The 18,636-nt window shown below is 43.1% G+C and overlaps 2 protein-coding genes across 5 annotated transcripts in view; one reads left to right on the forward strand and one right to left on the reverse strand.

Moving 5' to 3' along the window:
* Positions 1-3,372, reverse strand: part of LOC121525692 (ras-specific guanine nucleotide-releasing factor RalGPS1-like) — a 129,325-nt gene extending 125,953 nt beyond the window's left edge. Inside the window, exon 1 of one of the 2 annotated variants that reach the window (XM_041811802.1) lies at positions 3,271-3,372. The gene's annotated coding sequence lies outside the window, so the exon portion shown is untranslated. Of the gene's footprint in view, positions 1-363; positions 571-3,270 lie in introns of those variants that run through there. The other variant, XM_041811801.1, reaches the window with a different exon arrangement.
* Positions 3,286-16,913, forward strand: thnsl2 (threonine synthase-like 2). Of its 3 annotated transcripts, none has more exons than XM_041811810.1 (9): positions 3,286-3,335; positions 9,438-9,669; positions 9,796-9,990; positions 10,218-10,370; positions 10,445-10,684; positions 10,773-10,921; positions 11,284-11,409; positions 11,606-11,760; positions 16,413-16,913. In XM_041811810.1, exons 2-9 carry the CDS (start codon positions 9,447-9,449, stop codon positions 16,636-16,638), a joined length of 1,467 nt encoding a protein of 488 aa, XP_041667744.1. In that variant the 5' UTR covers positions 3,286-3,335; positions 9,438-9,446; the 3' UTR covers positions 16,639-16,913. The 3 variants fall into 3 exon arrangements, with proteins under 3 accessions (XP_041667744.1, XP_041667743.1, XP_041667742.1); XM_041811809.1 differs by having other exon boundaries at positions 3,327-3,901; XM_041811808.1 differs by lacking the exon at positions 3,286-3,335 and adding an exon at positions 4,200-4,371.
* Positions 16,914-18,636: the final 1,723 nt, after the last annotated feature.

Consider the following 18,636-nt stretch of genomic DNA (forward strand, 5'->3'; position numbering starts at 1 on the left):
GCACTCTCAGGTCCTGTAAACACACCCACTGATTGGGGCTCAGAGGGGGGTTAGTGGGGGTCCTGTTGTAGTTCAGGCCCTCTGATATCTGTCTACGGCCCTGCTCCTCTCACGGACACGGTGTTTAGATCGCGGATTCACGCACACACCTGTGAGGACGGCACGCATAAACACAGTGCCATGTCCGTGTTTGTGTCACGGTGATAAACCCACGGATGGTGATCCTCCGGTAACAGACCTACTCAGAGATCTCCGGTAGGAAACCCACAGGGATCCTCCGGTAATAACCCCACTCAGTGATCCTCCGGGCCTGCTGTCTCAGTGACCGAGCCTCGCTGCCTCCTCTCCCCGCTCTCCTCTTACCTTTCCCCGGGCAGAGCGTCTCGGTGGGCCGGCCTCTCTCCTCCTGTCCTCCTCCTGTCGCTGTCTGATGAGGATGATGATGAAGATCACATTACAGGAGGCCCCTCAGACCCAAACATGGGGGTTATTTTCCTCCTTGGAGCCCAACATGAAGCAGAGGTCGTCCCGTGTCCACCGCAGGGTCCGCGGACCGTGCTGTCTTCATGAGCCGCAGTCTCTCTCTCTCTCTCTCTCTCTCTCTCTCTCTCTCTCTCTCTCCCTCTCTCTCTCCGGTGGGCTCGTGTCGAACTGAGAGTGAAACCGAATAAATAAAGTTTATCTAAAAAAAAAAACTGAAAATGAATAAAAGGAGACAGCAGGAAGTGACAGGTAGGAGCTCTGAGCTTCACAGACAGCTCTAAGGGCCAATCAGCAGCTCAGCTCAGAGCATTGAGCCCGCCTATCCACAAAGACAGCCAATCAGAGAGCAGCTCTGAGCCAGAGTACTTAAGACGCAGGTGCATCGGAGGTGCGTTCATGGACCGACGGCAGACTCGGTTTTTACAGTGACAAAACTGATCCAAACAAAACAGAGGTAAGAGATGTAAGAGATAAACCTTCAAAGCATGAATTTAGATTTGATGATTTATCAGAGAAATACAGACATAGATTTGGTTATTTACCACAGATATAAACGCATAGATTTGGTTATTTACCACAGATATAAACGCATAGATTTGGTTATTTACCACAGATATAAACGCATAGATTTGGTTATTTACCACAGATATAAACGCATAGATTTGGTTATTTACCACAGATATAAACGCATAGATTTGGTTATTTACCACAGATATAAACGCATAGATTTGGTTATTTACCACAGATATAAACACACAGATGTGATTGTTGAGCATAGATATAAACACACAGATGTGATTGTTGAGCATAGATATAAACACACAGATGTGATTGTTGAGCATAGATATAAACACACAGATGTGATTGTTGAGCATAGATATAAACACATAGATGTGATTGTTGAGCATAGATATAAACACACAGATGTGATTGTTGAGCATAGATATAAACACACAGATGTGATTGTTGAGCATAGATATAAACACACAGATGTGATTGTTGAGCATAGATATAAACACACAGATGTGATTGTTGAGCATAGATATAAACACACAGATGTGATTGTTGAGCATAGATATAAACACACAGATGTGATTGTTGAGCATAGATATAAACACACAGATGTGATTGTTGAGCATAGATATAAACACACAGATGTGATTGTTGAGCATAGATATAAATGCATAGAACATGGACCACAGATATTAATGCTTTTTTCCATCAGTCACTCTGATGACCACTCAATAGTCTCAGTGCCAGAAATCTGACCTTTCATTGAAGCACCTGAGCCTAGCTTAATGTCAGGTATAATGCACTTACTGCTTACCTTTAGATGTTAGTAATACTGTTAGTAAGCTCTCACCTGGTATCTATGCTCACCCTCATCCACTATCTTACATTTTCTATCTACCTCGTGTAAATATGCCAACATCCTTATATATTAAATACTTCTAGTCAGTTTCTAGTCAAGGGAAAAATCCCTCCGATCCGGCCTACCAACATGACTCCAAGAGAACAACAACGACTCATCCAGGAGGTCCCAGAAAAACCCAGAACCACATCTGAAGACCTGCAGGCCTCACTGACTCAGTTAAGGTCAGAGTTCATGATTCACCAATCAGAAAGAGACTGGGCAACAACGGCATCATGGGAGAGTCCCAAGACCAAAACCACTGCTGAGCAACAACAACACAAAGGCTCGTCTCACATTTGACTAAAACATCCTGATGATCCCAAAGACTTCTGGGAAATATTCTGAGGACTGACCAGAGAAAGCATGTTAATGACAACATGGGGGAGAAAAGCGGTTAAACTAACCCAGCATTTCATCAGGAGAACATCAGACCAACAGTCAGACATGGGGGTGGTAGTGTGATGGTCTGGACCAGGACCTGGACCACTGCAACCATGAACTCTGCTCTCTAGCAGAAAATCCTGAAGGAGAATGTCCAGCCATCAGTTCATGACCTCAAGCTCAAGACCACTTGGGTTCTGGAGCAGGACCATGATCCCAAACACACCAGCTAGTCCACCTCTGAATGGACTAAAGACTACATGAAGGCTCTGGAGTGGTCTAGTCAAAGTCTGGACTTGGATCTGACTGAAGGGTGGCAAATACACAAAAAGAAACAAAAAAGAATCAGGAAGGGGACAAATACTTTTTCATGGCAGCGTAGATTAGCTCAAATTATTTCCCCTCCCTTTTTTTTAACTTTCTTTGTGTTTGAAACTCAGGACAGTTGATCAGCTGATATATTAAACTAAACCAAAGAAAAAGAAACAAGGAAAGCTGATAGATGCTTCTGAGTAAAACTAAGTCTCTTTGGGGGATTTAATGAATATATCATGGTAAATGTAATCAAAAGAAAATTTCATGAGGAAGTAAAGAATAAATAAAAGGCTGAAATTTAGATAAAGTCAAAAATGGGGTTTAAGATGCTGTGACTACATTTAGAGCCCACATTATGACTATTCAAATACTATTATTCTTATTTTTCTCTAAGTATTGTCATTTTTCCTCTCATGTTTTCTTTCTGAATCAAACACCAAGTCAAATTCCTCGTTTGTGAAAATTTCCTTGGCAATAAAACTCGATCCTGATCCTGATCCTGGTCCTGATCCTGGTCCTGGTTCTAATCATGCGTTGCTTTATAATTAATATTATTTTTAAAATTCTGTATCAAAAGAAAATAAAATCTTCACATGTAACAAAATTTTGCTAAATTCTTGTGAAGAAAGAACTCATCAACACTTCCACTTTTGTAAGTCCCATTTGTCCCGATGTACCTGAACGCAGCAGGCTGAGCCAATGGGCGTGTTCCCGCTGCTCTGTGGTCACCGCGTCATCAGAGGTAAGCTAGCAGGAGAAACAGCGTTTTTCGATCCGCTGGTCGGCGTCCAACAGTTCAGGTAACAAAGACTGAACTTTCTCAGAGGCAGAGATCCTCCGGAGAGCCTCTGAGTGGAGAAAAAGGAGCTTCAGTCTCTGGAAGCGGGAGAAAGCAGGACGTTAGCCCAGCTAGCATGGTTTACTGGGTACCACAGATCAGTAACCCCAGAGCTGCTGAGGCATTCATGTCTGCCCCGCAGCGAGGGTGTCCCAGGATCTCTAGTAAGAGGGCCCTGGCTCCCTCCACCAACACTGATACTTTCAGTTGAACAGGGAGTGAATTCCACCACAAGGGGGCTCTCAACCTAAACATGACGCTGAAGGGCATCATGGGAAAGATTCCCTGCACCTGGTGAAGGTGGAAGCAACGTTATGATGCGTTCAGGGTCAGCACACTGTGCTGTCCCCATGTGTTTCTTTTCTTACAGGACCCTCCCTGAGGCTAGCTGACGTTAGCAGCATGAGCGCTGTGTCCCCCTCTGAGAATCTACAGGCTCGACTCCAAAAAAGCTGGGACGCTGTTGAAATGTAAATAAAAACAAGATTTTAAAATCTGATAAACCCACATTTTATACACTAAAGAACACTAACAACATTTCACATGCTCAGACCGACATTTTACCCTTTCATGAAAAATATTAGCTCATTATGAAATCGATGGCAGCAACACATCTCAAAAAAGTAGGGACGGAGCGAGTAAGTGGCACTACTGAAAAACAGCTGGAGGAGCATTTTACAACTAATTAGGTTAATTGACAACAAGTCAGTAGCATGGCTGGGTATAAAAGGAGCATTTTGGAGACATCCATCACAACCGGGAGAAGAGTCTGGGTCCTGAACTGGACTGCCTGGTTGTTCCAAAGTTCAGGTTTTATCTTCCTTGAGGCGATCAGCAGCGTGTCAACATTTATCTTTGTAGCGTAGAGGTAAAACGTCGAGGCTGAGTTGAGTCTGAGAGAAACTAAAGAGAGAAGTTCAGGAGGTTTTACTCCACCGGGGTAAGTGTTGGTCATGCTCTGACATAGAAGAATAGTTACTGTCTGTTTTAGAGCTTTTTGAATCCAGGGTGACAGTAAAAGGCAGATTTGACAGCTGGATGCAGCTGTTCTGTTGTTTCATTCCTGTGAAACACATGTTTCTGGTTATCGGGGCTTTGGAGACCTTATTTAAAAAGTGTGATTCTTATAAAAGCAGCCAATTAATGGTGAAAAAAACAGAGGGAAGCAGAGGATTCAGGCTGAATGAAAGATCATCAGTTTTAACATAAAGATGCTTGTTAAACATCAGAATCAGTGATCATAGTTCTGTTCACAGACATCAGGGCAACAGACAGTAACGTGGAATAAACAGCTGCCAGCAGCTTTTATCTGGTGTGTAGCTTCAATGCTGCTGATTTAGAGAGGAGGGGTTTTAATCAGGCGCAGCCAAGGTTGACCATAAGGAGGGGGTAAAGGGGAGAGCTTTCTGGGGCCCAACCTGATGGGGGGCCCATGGAGGTCAGGAAAATCATGATCCGTTGTGAAGTGAAGCTGTGATGACCAAATTTTATACATATGACCTTAATAATAACCACCCTATGAAAGCCAAGTGGTTTAAAAGTGGCAAAAATGGGCTAAGAAAGCAACAATGAGAAAAATGGGCAGAAACAGTGATGAAAAGCAGTTAAAAAGTAGCTACAATATTCTGAAAGCTGCAAAAATGGGTCAAGATAGGCAAAAATGGGCAGAAACAGTTATAAAAATTGTTTAAAGACCCTGTAAAGTGAAATCCAAAGTTTATGTCTGAACACTCTAGAAATGTTGGGATCTGGTTTCTGTAAACATGTGAAAACTCTGAGATCTACATGAGACTGAATTCTGGATTTAGGCCATTTTATCTCTTTCCTGGCTTGGTTTCATGTGGGCGGGGCCAATATGTGAGGTCACAATGTCATGAGCCCACAGTAGAGAATGACCCCGCCCCTCTAACATGACAATACTGTGGAAGGAAGCAGTCACCTGGAGCAGGGACTTCTGGGTCATTTTGTGCAAAGGAATTCAGTCTTGTTCTCTTGTACCGTTCTATAAAGTTCATGTTTCATTGCAAAGTTCTAGTTCTGCATGTTTTGTTTATTGGTTCATGTTTTTACAGGGTCTCTAAAAGGTGACAAAAATAGACCAAGAAAGGCAAAGAGGGACAAAAGATGGGTGGGAAAATGGTAAAAAAGTGGTTAAAAAGTGGCTAAAATTGGATCAAGGTGGAAAAAATATGGTTGTTTTTTTTTAAATGGGCAGAAACAGTGACTTTTCAGCTCCAAACAGACATTACTGTTAGCATGGACGCTAGCGCCAGTGATACTAGGCAAAAACACATTAATATGTCAGTAAATCACAGATGGGAAGGGTCCAGTCTCTGGGTTTATCAGGGCCCACTCTCTGGGTTTATCAGGGTCCAGTCTCTGGGTTTATCAGGGCCCAGTCTCTGGGTTTATCAGGGTCCATTCTCTGGGTTTATCAGGGTCCATTCTCTGGGTTTATCAGGGTCCAGTCTCTGGGTTTATCAGGGTCCAGTCTCTGGGTTTATCAGGGTCCAGTCTCTGGGTTTATCAGGGCCCAGTCTCTGGGTTTATCAGGGCCCAGTCTCTGGGTTTATCAGGGTCCAGTCTCTGGGTTTATCAGGGTCCAGTCTCTGGGTTTATCAGGGTCCAGTCTCTGGGTTTATCAGGGTCCATTCTCTGGGTTTATCAGGGTCCAGTCTCTGGGTTTATCAGGGCCCAGTCTCTGGGTTTATCAGGGCCCAGTCTCTGGGTTTATCAGGGCCCAGTCTCTGGGTTTATCAGGGTCCATTCTCTGGGTTTATCAGGGCCCAGTCTCTGGGTTTATCAGGGTCCAGTCTCTGGGTTTATCAGGGCCCAGTCTCTGGGTTTATCAGGGCCCAGTCTCTGGGTTTATCAGGGCCCAGTCTCTGGGTTTATCAGGGTCCAGTCTCTGGGTTTATCAGGGTCCAGTCTCTGGGTTTATCAGGGCCCACTCTCTGGGTTTATCAGGGTCCAGTCTCTGGGTTTATCAGGGTCCATTCTCTGGGTTTATCAGGGTCCATTCTCTGGGTTTATCAGGGTCCAGTCTCTGGGTTTATCAGGGTCCATTCTCTGGGTTTATCAGGGTCCATTCTCTGGGTTTATCAGGGTCCAGTCTCTGGGTTTATCAGGGTCCAGTCTCTGGGTTTATCAGGGTCCAGTCTCTGGGTTTATCAGGGCCCAGTCTCTGGGTTTATCAGGGTCCAGTCTCTGGGTTTATCAGGGCCCAGTCTCTGGGTTTATCAGGGCCCACTCTCTGGGTTTATCAGGGTCCAGTCTCTGGGTTTATCAGGGCCCACTCTCTGGGTTTATCAGGGTCCAGTCTCTGGGTTTATCAGGGCCCAGTCTCTGGGTTTATCAGGGTCCAGTCTCTGGGTTTATCAGGGTCCAGTCTCTGGGTTTATCAGGGCCCAGTCTCTGGGTTTATCAGGGCCCAGTCTCTGGGTTTATCAGGGTCCAGTCTCTGGGTTTATCAGGGCCCAGTCTCTGGGTTTATCAGGGTCCAGTCTCTGGGTTTATCAGGGCCCAGTCTCTGGGTTTATCAGGGCCCAGTCTCTGGGTTTATCAGGGCCCAGTCTCTGGGTTTATCAGGGTCCATTCTCTGGGTTTATCAGGGTCCAGTCTCTGGGTTTATCAGGGTCCAGTCTCTGGGTTTATCAGGGTCCAGTCTCTGGGTTTATCAGGGTCCAGTCTCTGGGTTTATCAGGGTCCAGTCTCTGGGTTTATCAGGGCCCAGTCTCTGGGTTTATCAGGGTCCAGTCTCTGGGTTTATCAGGGTCCAGTCTCTGGGTTTATCAGGGTCCAGTCTCTGGGTTTATCAGGGTCCAGTCTCTGGGTTCATCAGGGTCCAGTCTCTGGGTTCATCAGGGTCCAGTCTCTGGGTTCATCAGGGCCCAGTCTCTGGGTTTATCAGGGTCCATTCTCTGGGTTTATCAGGGTCCATTCTCTGGGTTTATCAGGGTCCAGTCTCTGGGTTCATCAGGGTCCAGTCTCTGGGTTCATCAGGGTCCATTCTCTGGGTTTATCAGGGTCCAGTCTCTGGGTTTATCAGGGCCCAGTCTCTGGGTTTATCAGGGTCCAGTCTCTGGGTTTATCAGGGTCCATTCTCTGGGTTTATCAGGGTCCATTCTCTGGGTTTATCAGGGTCCAGTCTCTGGGTTTATCAGGGTCCATTCTCTGGGTTTATCAGGGTCCAGTCTCTGGGTTTATCAGGGCCCAGTCTCTGGGTTTATCAGGGCCCAGTCTCTGGGTTTATCAGGGTCCACTCTCTGGGTTTATCAGGGTCCATTCTCTGGGTTTATCAGGGTCCAGTCTCTGGGTTTATCAGGGTCCAGTCTCTGGGTTTATCAGGGTCCATTCTCTGGGTTTATCAGGGCCCACTCTCTGGGTTTATCAGGGTCCAGTCTCTGGGTTTATCAGGGCCCAGTCTCTGGGTTTATCAGGGTCCAGTCTCTGGGTTTATCAGGGTCCATTCTCTGGGTTTATCAGGGTCCATTCTCTGGGTTTATCAGGGTCCAGTCTCTGGGTTTATCAGGGTCCAGTCTCTGGGTTTATCAGGGCCCAGTCTCTGGGTTTATCAGGGTCCAGTCTCTGGGTTTATCAGGGTCCACTCTCTGGGTTTATCAGGGCCCAGTCTCTGGGTTTATCAGGGCCCAGTCTCTGGGTTTATCAGGGCCCAGTCTCTGGGTTTATCAGGGTCCAGTCTCTGGGTTTATCAGGGTCCAGTCTCTGGGTTTATCAGGGTCCAGTCTCTGGGTTTATCAGGGCCCAGTCTCTGGGTTTATCAGGGTCCATTCTCTGGGTTTATCAGGGTCCAGTCTCTGGGTTTATCAGGGGCCATTCTCTGGGTTCATCAGGGTCCATTCTCTGGGTTTATCAGGGTCCAGTCTCTGGGTTTATCAGGGTCCACTCTCTGAGTTTATCAGGGTCCAGTCTCTGGGTTTATCAGGGTCCATTCTCTGGGTTTATCAGGGTCCAGTCTCTGGGTTTATCAGGGGCCATTCTCTGGGTTCATCAGGGTCCATTCTCTGGGTTTATCAGGGTCCATTCTCTGGGTTTATCAGGGTCCACTCTCTGAGTTTATCAGGGTCCAGTCTCTGGGTTTATCAGGGCCCAGTCTCTGGGTTTATCAGGGTCCATTCTCTGGGTTTATCAGGGTCCAGTCTCTGGGTTTATCAGGGCCCACTCTCTGGGTTTATCAGGGTCCAGTCTCTGGGTTTATCAGGGCCCAGTCTCTGGGTTTATCAGGGCCCAGTCTCTGGGTTTATCAGGGTCCAGTCTCTGGGTTTATCAGGGCCCAGTCTCTGGGTTTATCAGGGTCCAGTCTCTGGGTTTATCAGGGTCCATTCTCTGGGTTTATCAGGGTCCAGTCTCTGGGTTTATCAGGGCCCACTCTCTGGGTTTATCAGGGTCCAGTCTCTGGGTTTATCAGGGCCCACTCTCTGGGTTTATCAGGGTCCAGTCTCTGGGTTTATCAGGGCCCAGTCTCTGTGTTTATCAGGGTCCATTCTCTGGGTTTATCAGGGTCCAGTCTCTGGGTTCATCAGGGTCCAGTCTCCGGGACACCTTATGACTTCTGCTCAGGTCACCCTGACCCTGATAAACCCAGAGACTGGGCCCTGATAAACCCAGAGACTGGGCCCTGATAAACCCAGAGAAGGGACCCTGATAAACCCAGAGAAGGGACCCTGATAAACCCAGAGAAGGGACCCTGATAAACCCAGAGACTGGACCCTGATAAACCCAGAGAAGGGACCCTGATAAACCCAGGGTCTCTCTGGGTTTATCAGGGTCAGGGTGACCTGAGCAGAAGTCATAAGGTGTACAACCTCTGATCTGTTTTGACCACGATCACTCATTTTTGGAGTCTTTTCCCAAAAGGAATACTGAGTCGTGTATCGGCAGAAATCTGACTTTAAACATCAGTATCATCAGTATTTTCAGAGTCAGTGTGTCTCTAGAGAAGACGAAGCACATCCATGCCCAACGCTCCTCTTTCGTCTGTTTCAGGTCTGTCTGATGAAGTACTGCAGCACTCGGGGCGGGGTCTGTGGATGGGACTTCCGGGATGTTCTGTTTTCAGGTTTCGCTCCGGATGGGGGGATGTTCATGCCAGAGAGCATACCAGTGCTCAGCCCGCAGACCCTCAGGGGGTGGAGGGGGCTGAGCTACACCCAGCTCGTGGTGGAGGTTGCTTCTCTGTTCGTTCCCCCCGAGCTGATCCCCAGAGACGACCTGCAGGGTGAGATCGGAAATTTACAACCTGTTCTTTCAGATTTAAAGAAAAAATGTCAACAGTACACCCACAACCTCAGTAAAGCTCCAAACTTTAACAGAATAACTCTTCATCCTCTGTTCTCGCTCTCAGTCCTGGTGACTGACGCTCTGTCGGGTTTCTCGGTGCCCGAAGTGGTCCGGATCGCCCGGTTAAAGGACGGTCTGTCGGTCCTGGAGCTCTTCCATGGAGAGACGCTGGCTTTTAAAGACCTGGCCATGACCTGCACCGTTCGCTTCATCAACTACTTCCTCCAGAAGGAGAACCGCAGAGCCACCGTTGTCGTGGGTAAGAGCAAACATCTGGAGTAATAAATCTGTGACTTTACTCATTGGGTCTGACTCTGACATCAGGAAAGGTTGAAGCTGAAGTTAGCTCTGGGCTTCTTTTAGCGTTCAGTGTCTGGAGTTTTCTCACCTTTTTGGGTTCTGTGACTGCGAGACCGTTTGTAGTCACCAAAGTCTGGAGGATTTATGACTGGTAAATGTAATTACTGTAGGATATTTCCTCTCAAGGTACGTCAGGAGACACTGGCGGCTCGGCCATCCAGAGCTCTAAAGGTCTGAGGGGGTTAGACGTGGTCGTGGTTTATCCTCGAGGACGAATCACCCCGGTCCAGGAGAAACACATGATCACCTGTCTGGAGGATAATGTCCATGTGTTTGCAGGTAGAGCTCATTCACTAAAGCGCTAAAGGCTGGTGTCAAACCGTGAAGTTTTATTCAGTATTTCACGTCTGCAGCCGACGGCAGCTCAGACGACATCGACCAGCCTCTGCGCCGTCTCTTTGCCGATCAGGATCTGGTAAAGTCTCACCGCCTCATGAGTCTGAACTCGGTGAACTGGTCCAGAGTCATGGTCCAGCTCGCTCACTTCATCTACGCCTACCTGCAGCTCAGCGGCGTGCAGGAGGCGGAGAATGAAGGAGATCTGCCAGAGCTGGAGGTGGTGGTTCCAACAGGAGGGGCGGGGAACATCGCAGGTGGGTTTCCTCTTCAGTGAAGTTATTTCAACTCAGACTGTGGCGTCTCTGCTCTGAGTCGCTCTCTTTCCGTCTTTTTGTGTTGTAGGTGGTTTTCTGGTGAAACAGATGGGGTTGCCCTTGAAGCTGGTTGCCATGGTTAACTCAAACGACATTGTGCACCGGACGGTAACCAGCGGAGATTTTTCAATGGCGGCGAACGTCACTCAGACTCTGGCTCCTGCTATAGACATCCAGGTAAAAACAATCACCAAATATACAGCTCTATAAAAATACCAGCCCTCAGATCACTGAAGAGTTGTGGCTCTACATTTCAAGGCTGTAAAAAACCAATACCTAATATTTCTCAATACCACATGTTTAGAAATGACAGTCTCCATATGTACAGCACTGTAATGTCAAAAAATAATCTACTTTATAAGACACAGGATGAGAAGAAACCTGCTAAATCTGCAGTCAAACTTTATCACCAATATCAGTGTCTTCACTGAAATCATATCAAAGTTTAAAGTTCTGAAATTGTGACATCCCTAGCATGTATAAGGCCACTGTTATAATGTTGATTGGTAAGGTTTATGGACCTGCTTTGTGCCCCGTAGGACCCGTACAACATGGAGCGAGTGTTCTGGGTGCTGCTGGGTAAAGACGGAGCCGTAGTGAAGAAGATGATGGAGGAGTTTCAGCAAACACACCGACACTCTCTGCCTGCTGACCAACACAAACTGGTACTGATTAAACAGCATTTACAGCATCCATCAGCTCATTTCACTCCATATTCTAGTTCAGTTAAACGCCAACAATCCTGCTTTAATATTCATATAATCGGTCCGTCTGTTTTCAACTCAATTCAATTCAACTGTATTTATATAGCACATTTCATATAAATGTAGACTCAGTGTGCTTTGCACATCTGTTCTTTAGTTGTCTCAGGTTTTATCCACCGGCTCGGTGAATGACGCTGGGATCCTGGACACCATGAGGAGGTGCTGGGAAGACAACCAGTATGTTCTGTGTCCTCACACCGCTGTGGCTGTCTGGCATCACTACAACTGTTCTCACAACCCAAAAATCAACAGGTAGGGACGGGACGGGGTCGTCTTTAGCAGTGTGGTTTTAGTAGTTCGCAGGCTCCAAGCATCCTGATCATCCCGGGCCTCCTTAACTGACTCCTTTCAATTTGAAAGAATTTTTTTTCCCATAAATGTACAGTGATTAAAACTTGAAAATGGTGTTTTTCTCATAAATTAAAAAATAAAAAAAATAGTTGATTTATTATATTTATTTCTTTGTTTTATGATTATTTTTAGCTCAGAATCTGCACGTCTTTCCTCATACATTTACTATTTTTTAACTTGAAAAGTGCAGTTTTTATCTCAGACTGTCAACTTTTTTTACTTGAAAAATTGCTAGTTTCTTCTTGTGAATTTAAGAGTAATTAACATGAAAACTGTTAGATTTTCCCCCCAAATTTCAGTTCTTTAAGATTCAAAAACTGCAGTTTTTTCTTGAAAGTTCACAACTCCTTTTTTAACTCAAAACTGCTGTTTTTCATATACATTCATGACTTTATCAACTTTATAACAACAAATTCAGGACTTTTAGGACTTACAGATTTTTAAACTTAAAAGTTGCAAGTTTTTTCTTGTAAATTTAAGACTTTTTAAACTTAAAAATATCTATTGTTTTATTACAAATTTTCATTTTTTTAATCACAGAAGTACTTGTTTTTTCTGGTAAATTTACAACTTTTTAAACTAAAAATTTTTATTTTTTAAATTTAGTAGTTTTTCTTATTAACTCATTGAGTGCCAGCCCTTTTATAAAATGGAAAGTGGCTTGTGCCAGCATTTTTGGCCATTTTAGTCACCTTTCAAGAGCCACAGATTATTTTGTACTATGACTCTGAAAACACAGAATAGCTCAAATGAAAGAAGAAACTCTCTATTTCATCATGGAAAAAAAAACGTTTGTCTGCACCTTGTTCCCTTCTTGATTTATCTGAAGTTGAATAGAGGCTAGTTTCACCAAAAAGACCACTTTTTTCCTAGGAAGCTGAGAAAAATGCATTTTTCGTGAAAGAGAGTCTGTCAAGCAAAACAATGATTTGAATGTTATAATTTTGCCTCCAATGACATAAAAGACATCTGAAAATTGTATTACAAATGTGATTTTATTGTAAAATAAATAAAAATAAACACAAAATGCAGCACAATACAACTGGACGACCTCCACGGGACCCCCCTATACGCCCACATCCTCTCCTGCTTGCGTGTCCCCTGGCACTACCTGTAAATGATAGAGGTAATATAATCTATAATATGTTATATATATTATATATAATCTATAATATAGATTTTTTTTGTTCTTACCTCTTTTCTGCCAACAGATGAAGTTGCAGAATTGCATGGGGCTTGCTCTTCTCTCCAGTCTGCTTCTGAAATCACAAGAGCATGAGTGATGGTTTCATTGATAAATCTATCTGAATAATCAGTGGGTTCCTGACGTTAACTTACCTCCATCCGCTCCGCTCACTCGGCAGCCATTCCTCAGAGTCTGGGTCGGATAAGTCCGTCTCTGAAGTGTCGTCGCTGTGTGCATCCAGCTGGCCAGTTGATGCCGACACACGGAGGAGACCTGGCGGCGTTCTTTAGCCTCTCGGCCAGCCGAGGCAGATGAATGAAAGCGCTGATGGTGGACTCGCTGTCGGTTTCAGTGAGTTACTGATTTCTCACGCAAAAGTTTAAAGTTTCTTCCAGTGTCTGCCAGCGAAACTGGCCACTTGATCCCTCAGTTTTCTGGGGGCATTTTGTGCCGATACTGAATATTTTAGAACTTTTAGCTTAGATTACCTCCATCCCTGCGTCTCCACTTCATGCTTTGATCTCAGTTTCTTTGATCTGCCGTCTTCCGTGTTCCGACTACGTATCCCAGAAGCCCCCAAATTACTCACAGGGAGCGTGAGAGCGCCCCCTTGTGCCAGCCGCCAAAAACGCTTTGACGTATATATATGTCAATGGCATTTAATGAGTTAATTTACTATTTCTTAACTCAAAAGTTGTAAGTTTTTTCTTTTAAACTTTCAAATACATTTGAATTTTTTTCTAATCTCAGAAACTGCTGTTTTATTCTTGTAAATTCACAACTTTTTAAAATCAAAAATTGCTATTTTTCCTCTTAAATTCATGACTTTATGAACTCTAAGAACTGCTTTTTTTCCAGTGAATTTACGACTTTTTAAAACTTAAACATTGCTAATTTTCCTCATAATTGACTTTTAAAACTCAAAACCAGCAAGTTTTTTCTTTTAAGTTCACAACTCTTTTTTTTACTCAAAAATTGCTATTTTTCTTATACATTCATGATTTTATGAACTCCAAAAACTGCAGTTTTTTTTCCTGTAAATTTAGGATTTTTTTAAACCAATTAAATTGTTCAATTTTTTCTCCTAACTTTATGACTTTTTAAACATGAAAATTGGTAGTTTTTTCTCATAGATTTACAATTTTTTAAACTCAAAAGTTGCACGTTTTTTCTTGTAAATTTAGGTCTTTTTCCCATTTTTTAAAATATTTTTTTACATTTTTTTAGCTCAAAAGATTTGAGGTTTTTCTTTTAAATTCTTGACTTTTTAAACTTGAAATTAATTTTCATTTTTTTTCTTATCCCAAAAACTGCTATTTTATTCTTGTATTGTTACAACTTTCTAAAATCAGTCCCAGTAGTGTTTTCCGTCTTCTCCTGAAGAATAGCTAGATGGGATTTAAAATCTCACTCCTCAAGCTCAGGGTCTATCCTAAGGTCTCTCCCCAGAAATCCTCCACAGGGAGGCGACCAGGAGGCATCCTGATCAGATGCCATCTTAACTGACTCCTCTCAGTGAGAGGGAGTAGTGGCTCTACTCTGAGATCCTTGCAGATGTCCAAGCTCATCGCCCTGTCTCCAAGGCTGAGCCCAGACTTCCTTCTTTTTCAGCCACTCCTATCCCTGATCTGGTTCTTTCAGTTAGCTCCCAAAGCTGATGACTGGGGTTGAGGGTCAGACATACAGTTGAAACCAGACGTTTACATACACTATATAAAAAGGCACATAAACTTTTTTTTTCTCATGTTCTAACATTAAATCAGATTAAACTTTTCCTGTTTTTGGTCAATTAGGATTACCAAAATTATTTTTATCTGCTAAATGCCAGAATAATGAGAGAGATCATTTTTTAGACCATTTTTTATTATTCTCTTGAGAGTCAGAAGTTTATATACATTTCATTAGTATTTGGTAGCATTGCCTTTAAACTGTATGACTTGGGTCAAACGTTTTGGATATGCTTCCACAAGCTCCTCACAATAGTTTGCAGGAATTTTGGCCCATTCCTCCTGGCAGAACTGATGTAACTGAGCCAAGTTTGTAGGCCGCCTTGCTCACACATGCCTTTTCAGCTCTGCCCATAAATTTTCAGTGGGATTGAGATCAGGGCTTTGTGATGGCCACTCCAAAACATTGACTTTGTTATCCTTAAGCCACTTTGTAACCAGTTTGGCAGTATGCTTAGGGTCATTGTCCATTTGGAAAACCCATTTGCGCCCAAGCTTTAACTTCCTGGCTGATGTCTTGAGATGTTGCTTCAGTATTTCCACATAATGTTCTTTCCTCATGATGCCATCTATTTTGTGAAGTGCACCAGTCCCTCCTGCAGCAAAACAACCCCACAACATGATGCTGCCACCCCCATGTTTCACAGTTGGGATGGTGTTCTCAGGCTTGCAAGCTTCCCCCTTTTTTCTCCAAATGTAACGATGGTCATTATGGCCAAAAAGTTCAATTTTAGATTCGTCAGACCACAGAACATGTCTCCAAAAATGAAGGTCTTTGTCCCTGTGTGCATTTGCAAACTGTAATCTGGCTTTTTATGTTTCTTTTGGAGTAATGGCTTCTTCCTGGGAGAGTGGCCTTTCAGCCCATGTGGGTACAGGACTCGTTTGACTGTTGATAATGACACACTCTTATCAGCTTCAGCAGCATCTTCACAAGGTCTTTAGCTTTTGTTCTTGGGTTGAGATGCACTTTTCAGACCAAAGCACGTTCATCTCTGGGACACAGAACCCGTCTCCTTCCTGAGCGGTATGATGGCTGGACATTCCCATGGTGTTTATACTTGCGTATAATTGTTTGAACAGATGAACGTGGCACCTTCAGGCATCTGGAAATTGCACCCAAGGATGAACCAGACTTGTGCAAGTCCACAATTCTCTTCCTGATATCTTGGCTGATTTCTTTTGATTTTCCCATGATGTTACACAAAGAAGCAGTGTGTTTCAGGTGTGCCTTAAAATACATCCACAGGTGTGCCTCTAATTAACTCAAATGTTGTCAATAAACCTATCAGAGGCTTCCAAAGACATGACATCATCATCTGGGCTTTCCCAAATTGTTTAAAGGCATAGTAATCTTAGTGTATGTAAACTTCTGACTTTGAAGAAAGTCATAAAAATTGTCTAAAAAAATCATTTTCTCATTATTCTGGCATTTAGCAAATAGAAATAATTTTGTTAATCCTAATTGACCAAAAACAGGAAAAGTTTAATCTGATTTAATGTTAGACGGTGAGAAAAAAAGTTTATGTGCCTTTTTATATAGTGTATGTAAACTTCTGGTTTCAACTGTAAGCCTGCGTCACACATGGACTTACTGTGGCAAAGGTCCGACTAAGTTATCTCCACATCTCTTATCACAGGTGTTACATTGCAACAGCATCTCCAGCCAAGTTTGAGGCAGCAGTGCAGAGGGCTGGGCTGACCTTTGACTTACCTGAGGCGGTGCTGGCGTTGGACAAGATGGCGACTCGTTACCAGAAGCTGGAGCGGAGCCCAAACTGGTGCAAAGACTGGGAGGACAGACTGAGAGAGCAGCTCCAGTCTGTGAGTTCAGTCAGGAAGAGCAAAGGGATGTTCTACAGCTGATCATTAAATACGCTGTAAAGTAGACTGGACGTTAAAGCTTTAAAGGTGTCAGATTCCAGCAGCTCAACCTTGAACTCTCTTATCTGGAGTTAAAGACAGAGAAACTCTTGTTTTTTTGACTTTGACCTCAAGTGTCGTAACATTTATCTTTTTATTCCTGCAGTGATGAGCCCATCAAGTGTCCTCAGTGTTCACTCTTCTGCAACTTTAACTCAAATGTTTATCCATGCAAGTCAATGAAATCAAGCGCTTCTCTGGAAGTTTGATGGTCTTAACCCCAAATAAAATTTTCTTGAAATTAAAGACTGCTGTATTTCTTAGGAAGGAGAGATAGGATGAGGAGCTCAGCCATCCAGAGGGAGCTTAGAGGAGAGCTGCTGTCACTCCTTTCACATTCACAGGAGCCACTTTAGGAGGTTCAGGAATTAGGATGCCTCCTGGTTGACTCCCTGAGGAGGTCTTCCAGGCACAGGACAGTCCCAGAAATGGCTGGAGGATTATGTATGTATGAATGAATGAGATTTATTTTGGTTCACTCACAACAAACAAAACAATCAACAAAGTCAAAGTGAATTCCCCCTTATCTTGGTAACTCCACAGGATCCCCCTCAGGGGGAGCTGGAAACTAACGCTGGGGAGAGGGATGTCTGGATCAACTCGTTGGGCCTGTTTAGCCACGGCGACCGAGCCCCGAACGAGCAGCAGGAAATGATTTTTAAATGTAAACCTTCCCTCCTCATGATAGTTAGAACAATACATGATAGTTATAACAATAAGGTATTAGAACTACTCTAATAGATATGAAATCAGGAGTATCTGTCAATTTTCTCTGAAAAAGCCCCAATTTTTTTAATAAAAAAAAAAGTCCATTTTATTTTAGTTTGTAAAGTCACACATTTACAGGAAAGAAAATTCAGAATTTTACTTTATTTAAAAAGTCATAAATTTATGAGGACAAAAATGTAAAAAATTCAAGTTGAATAATATGTAATTTTGGCTTTATAAATTCATGTTTAGACAGTTATATTTTCCCAGCATTTTAAAGTCATAAATTTAAAAGAAAGCTAAATGAAAACTGTGTCAGATAGCTCCAATTGACAGAAATGTCTAAGTCCAGATAATGATGATGCTGTGTCCCAGTAAAAAGTAGAACTTTATAATCCTCTCAACTGCAGGAGAACTGATTCATCTGGTGTGAAGTTCTTCCATGCAAATAGTTAAACTTGACTTTTTAATAAAAATAAATAAATCCATGTTTTGGCTTTTATAAATTTACAACTATTTAAACCTGAAAATTTTAAATATTCCCATAAATGTCTGCCTTTTTTTTTACCTGAAATATTGTAACTTTTTTTTTTCAACTGAAAGTTGTGAATATTTTCCTGTTAATTAATAACTTTTAACCTTGAAAATTTTGAGGATTTTTTTCCTGGTAAATCTTTGCCATTTTTAACTAAAAAAGTTTTTCTTGTAACCCAATTTTTTTTAACTTGAGAATTTTTATTTTTTTATATCAAATTTATGTTTCTTTTTTACACTTAAAACTACTAAGACCTTCATGTTTTTTTTCTGAAGAAAATGGACATATTTTTCTTCTTAGGGTGGCCCTTATACACCATTGTAATAGCTAAAACACTACCAGGGTTATTTTAGAACGATAGCTGATCCCTGAAGGAACATATTACAGTCGTTGTAAAACTGCTCTGGTTTGCATCATTGATTCATGCTGGGAAACGTTTCAGGTTAGAAATGTCAGAAGCCAGTGAGTATTTGAGAAATGAGGAGCTTAAGAGATCCTTGACTGCAGTAAGGCCTGCGAGACAGATTATGTAAGACCTTTATCCAAAATGTGATCCCTTCTGACTCAAAAAACACAGGATAGTGACCCTCAAAATGTCAAATTCAATGAGTAGATTACAAACAATTAAAAGTAACACACCAGTTCAGCCTTTAATGCAAATATACAGGTAAATAATAAAACAGATCAGTGAGACAAAA

The sequence above is a fragment of the Cheilinus undulatus genome, linkage group 17 (assembly GCF_018320785.1).
Source record: "Cheilinus undulatus linkage group 17, ASM1832078v1, whole genome shotgun sequence".
Taxonomy (NCBI): domain Eukaryota; kingdom Metazoa; phylum Chordata; class Actinopteri; order Labriformes; family Labridae; genus Cheilinus; species Cheilinus undulatus.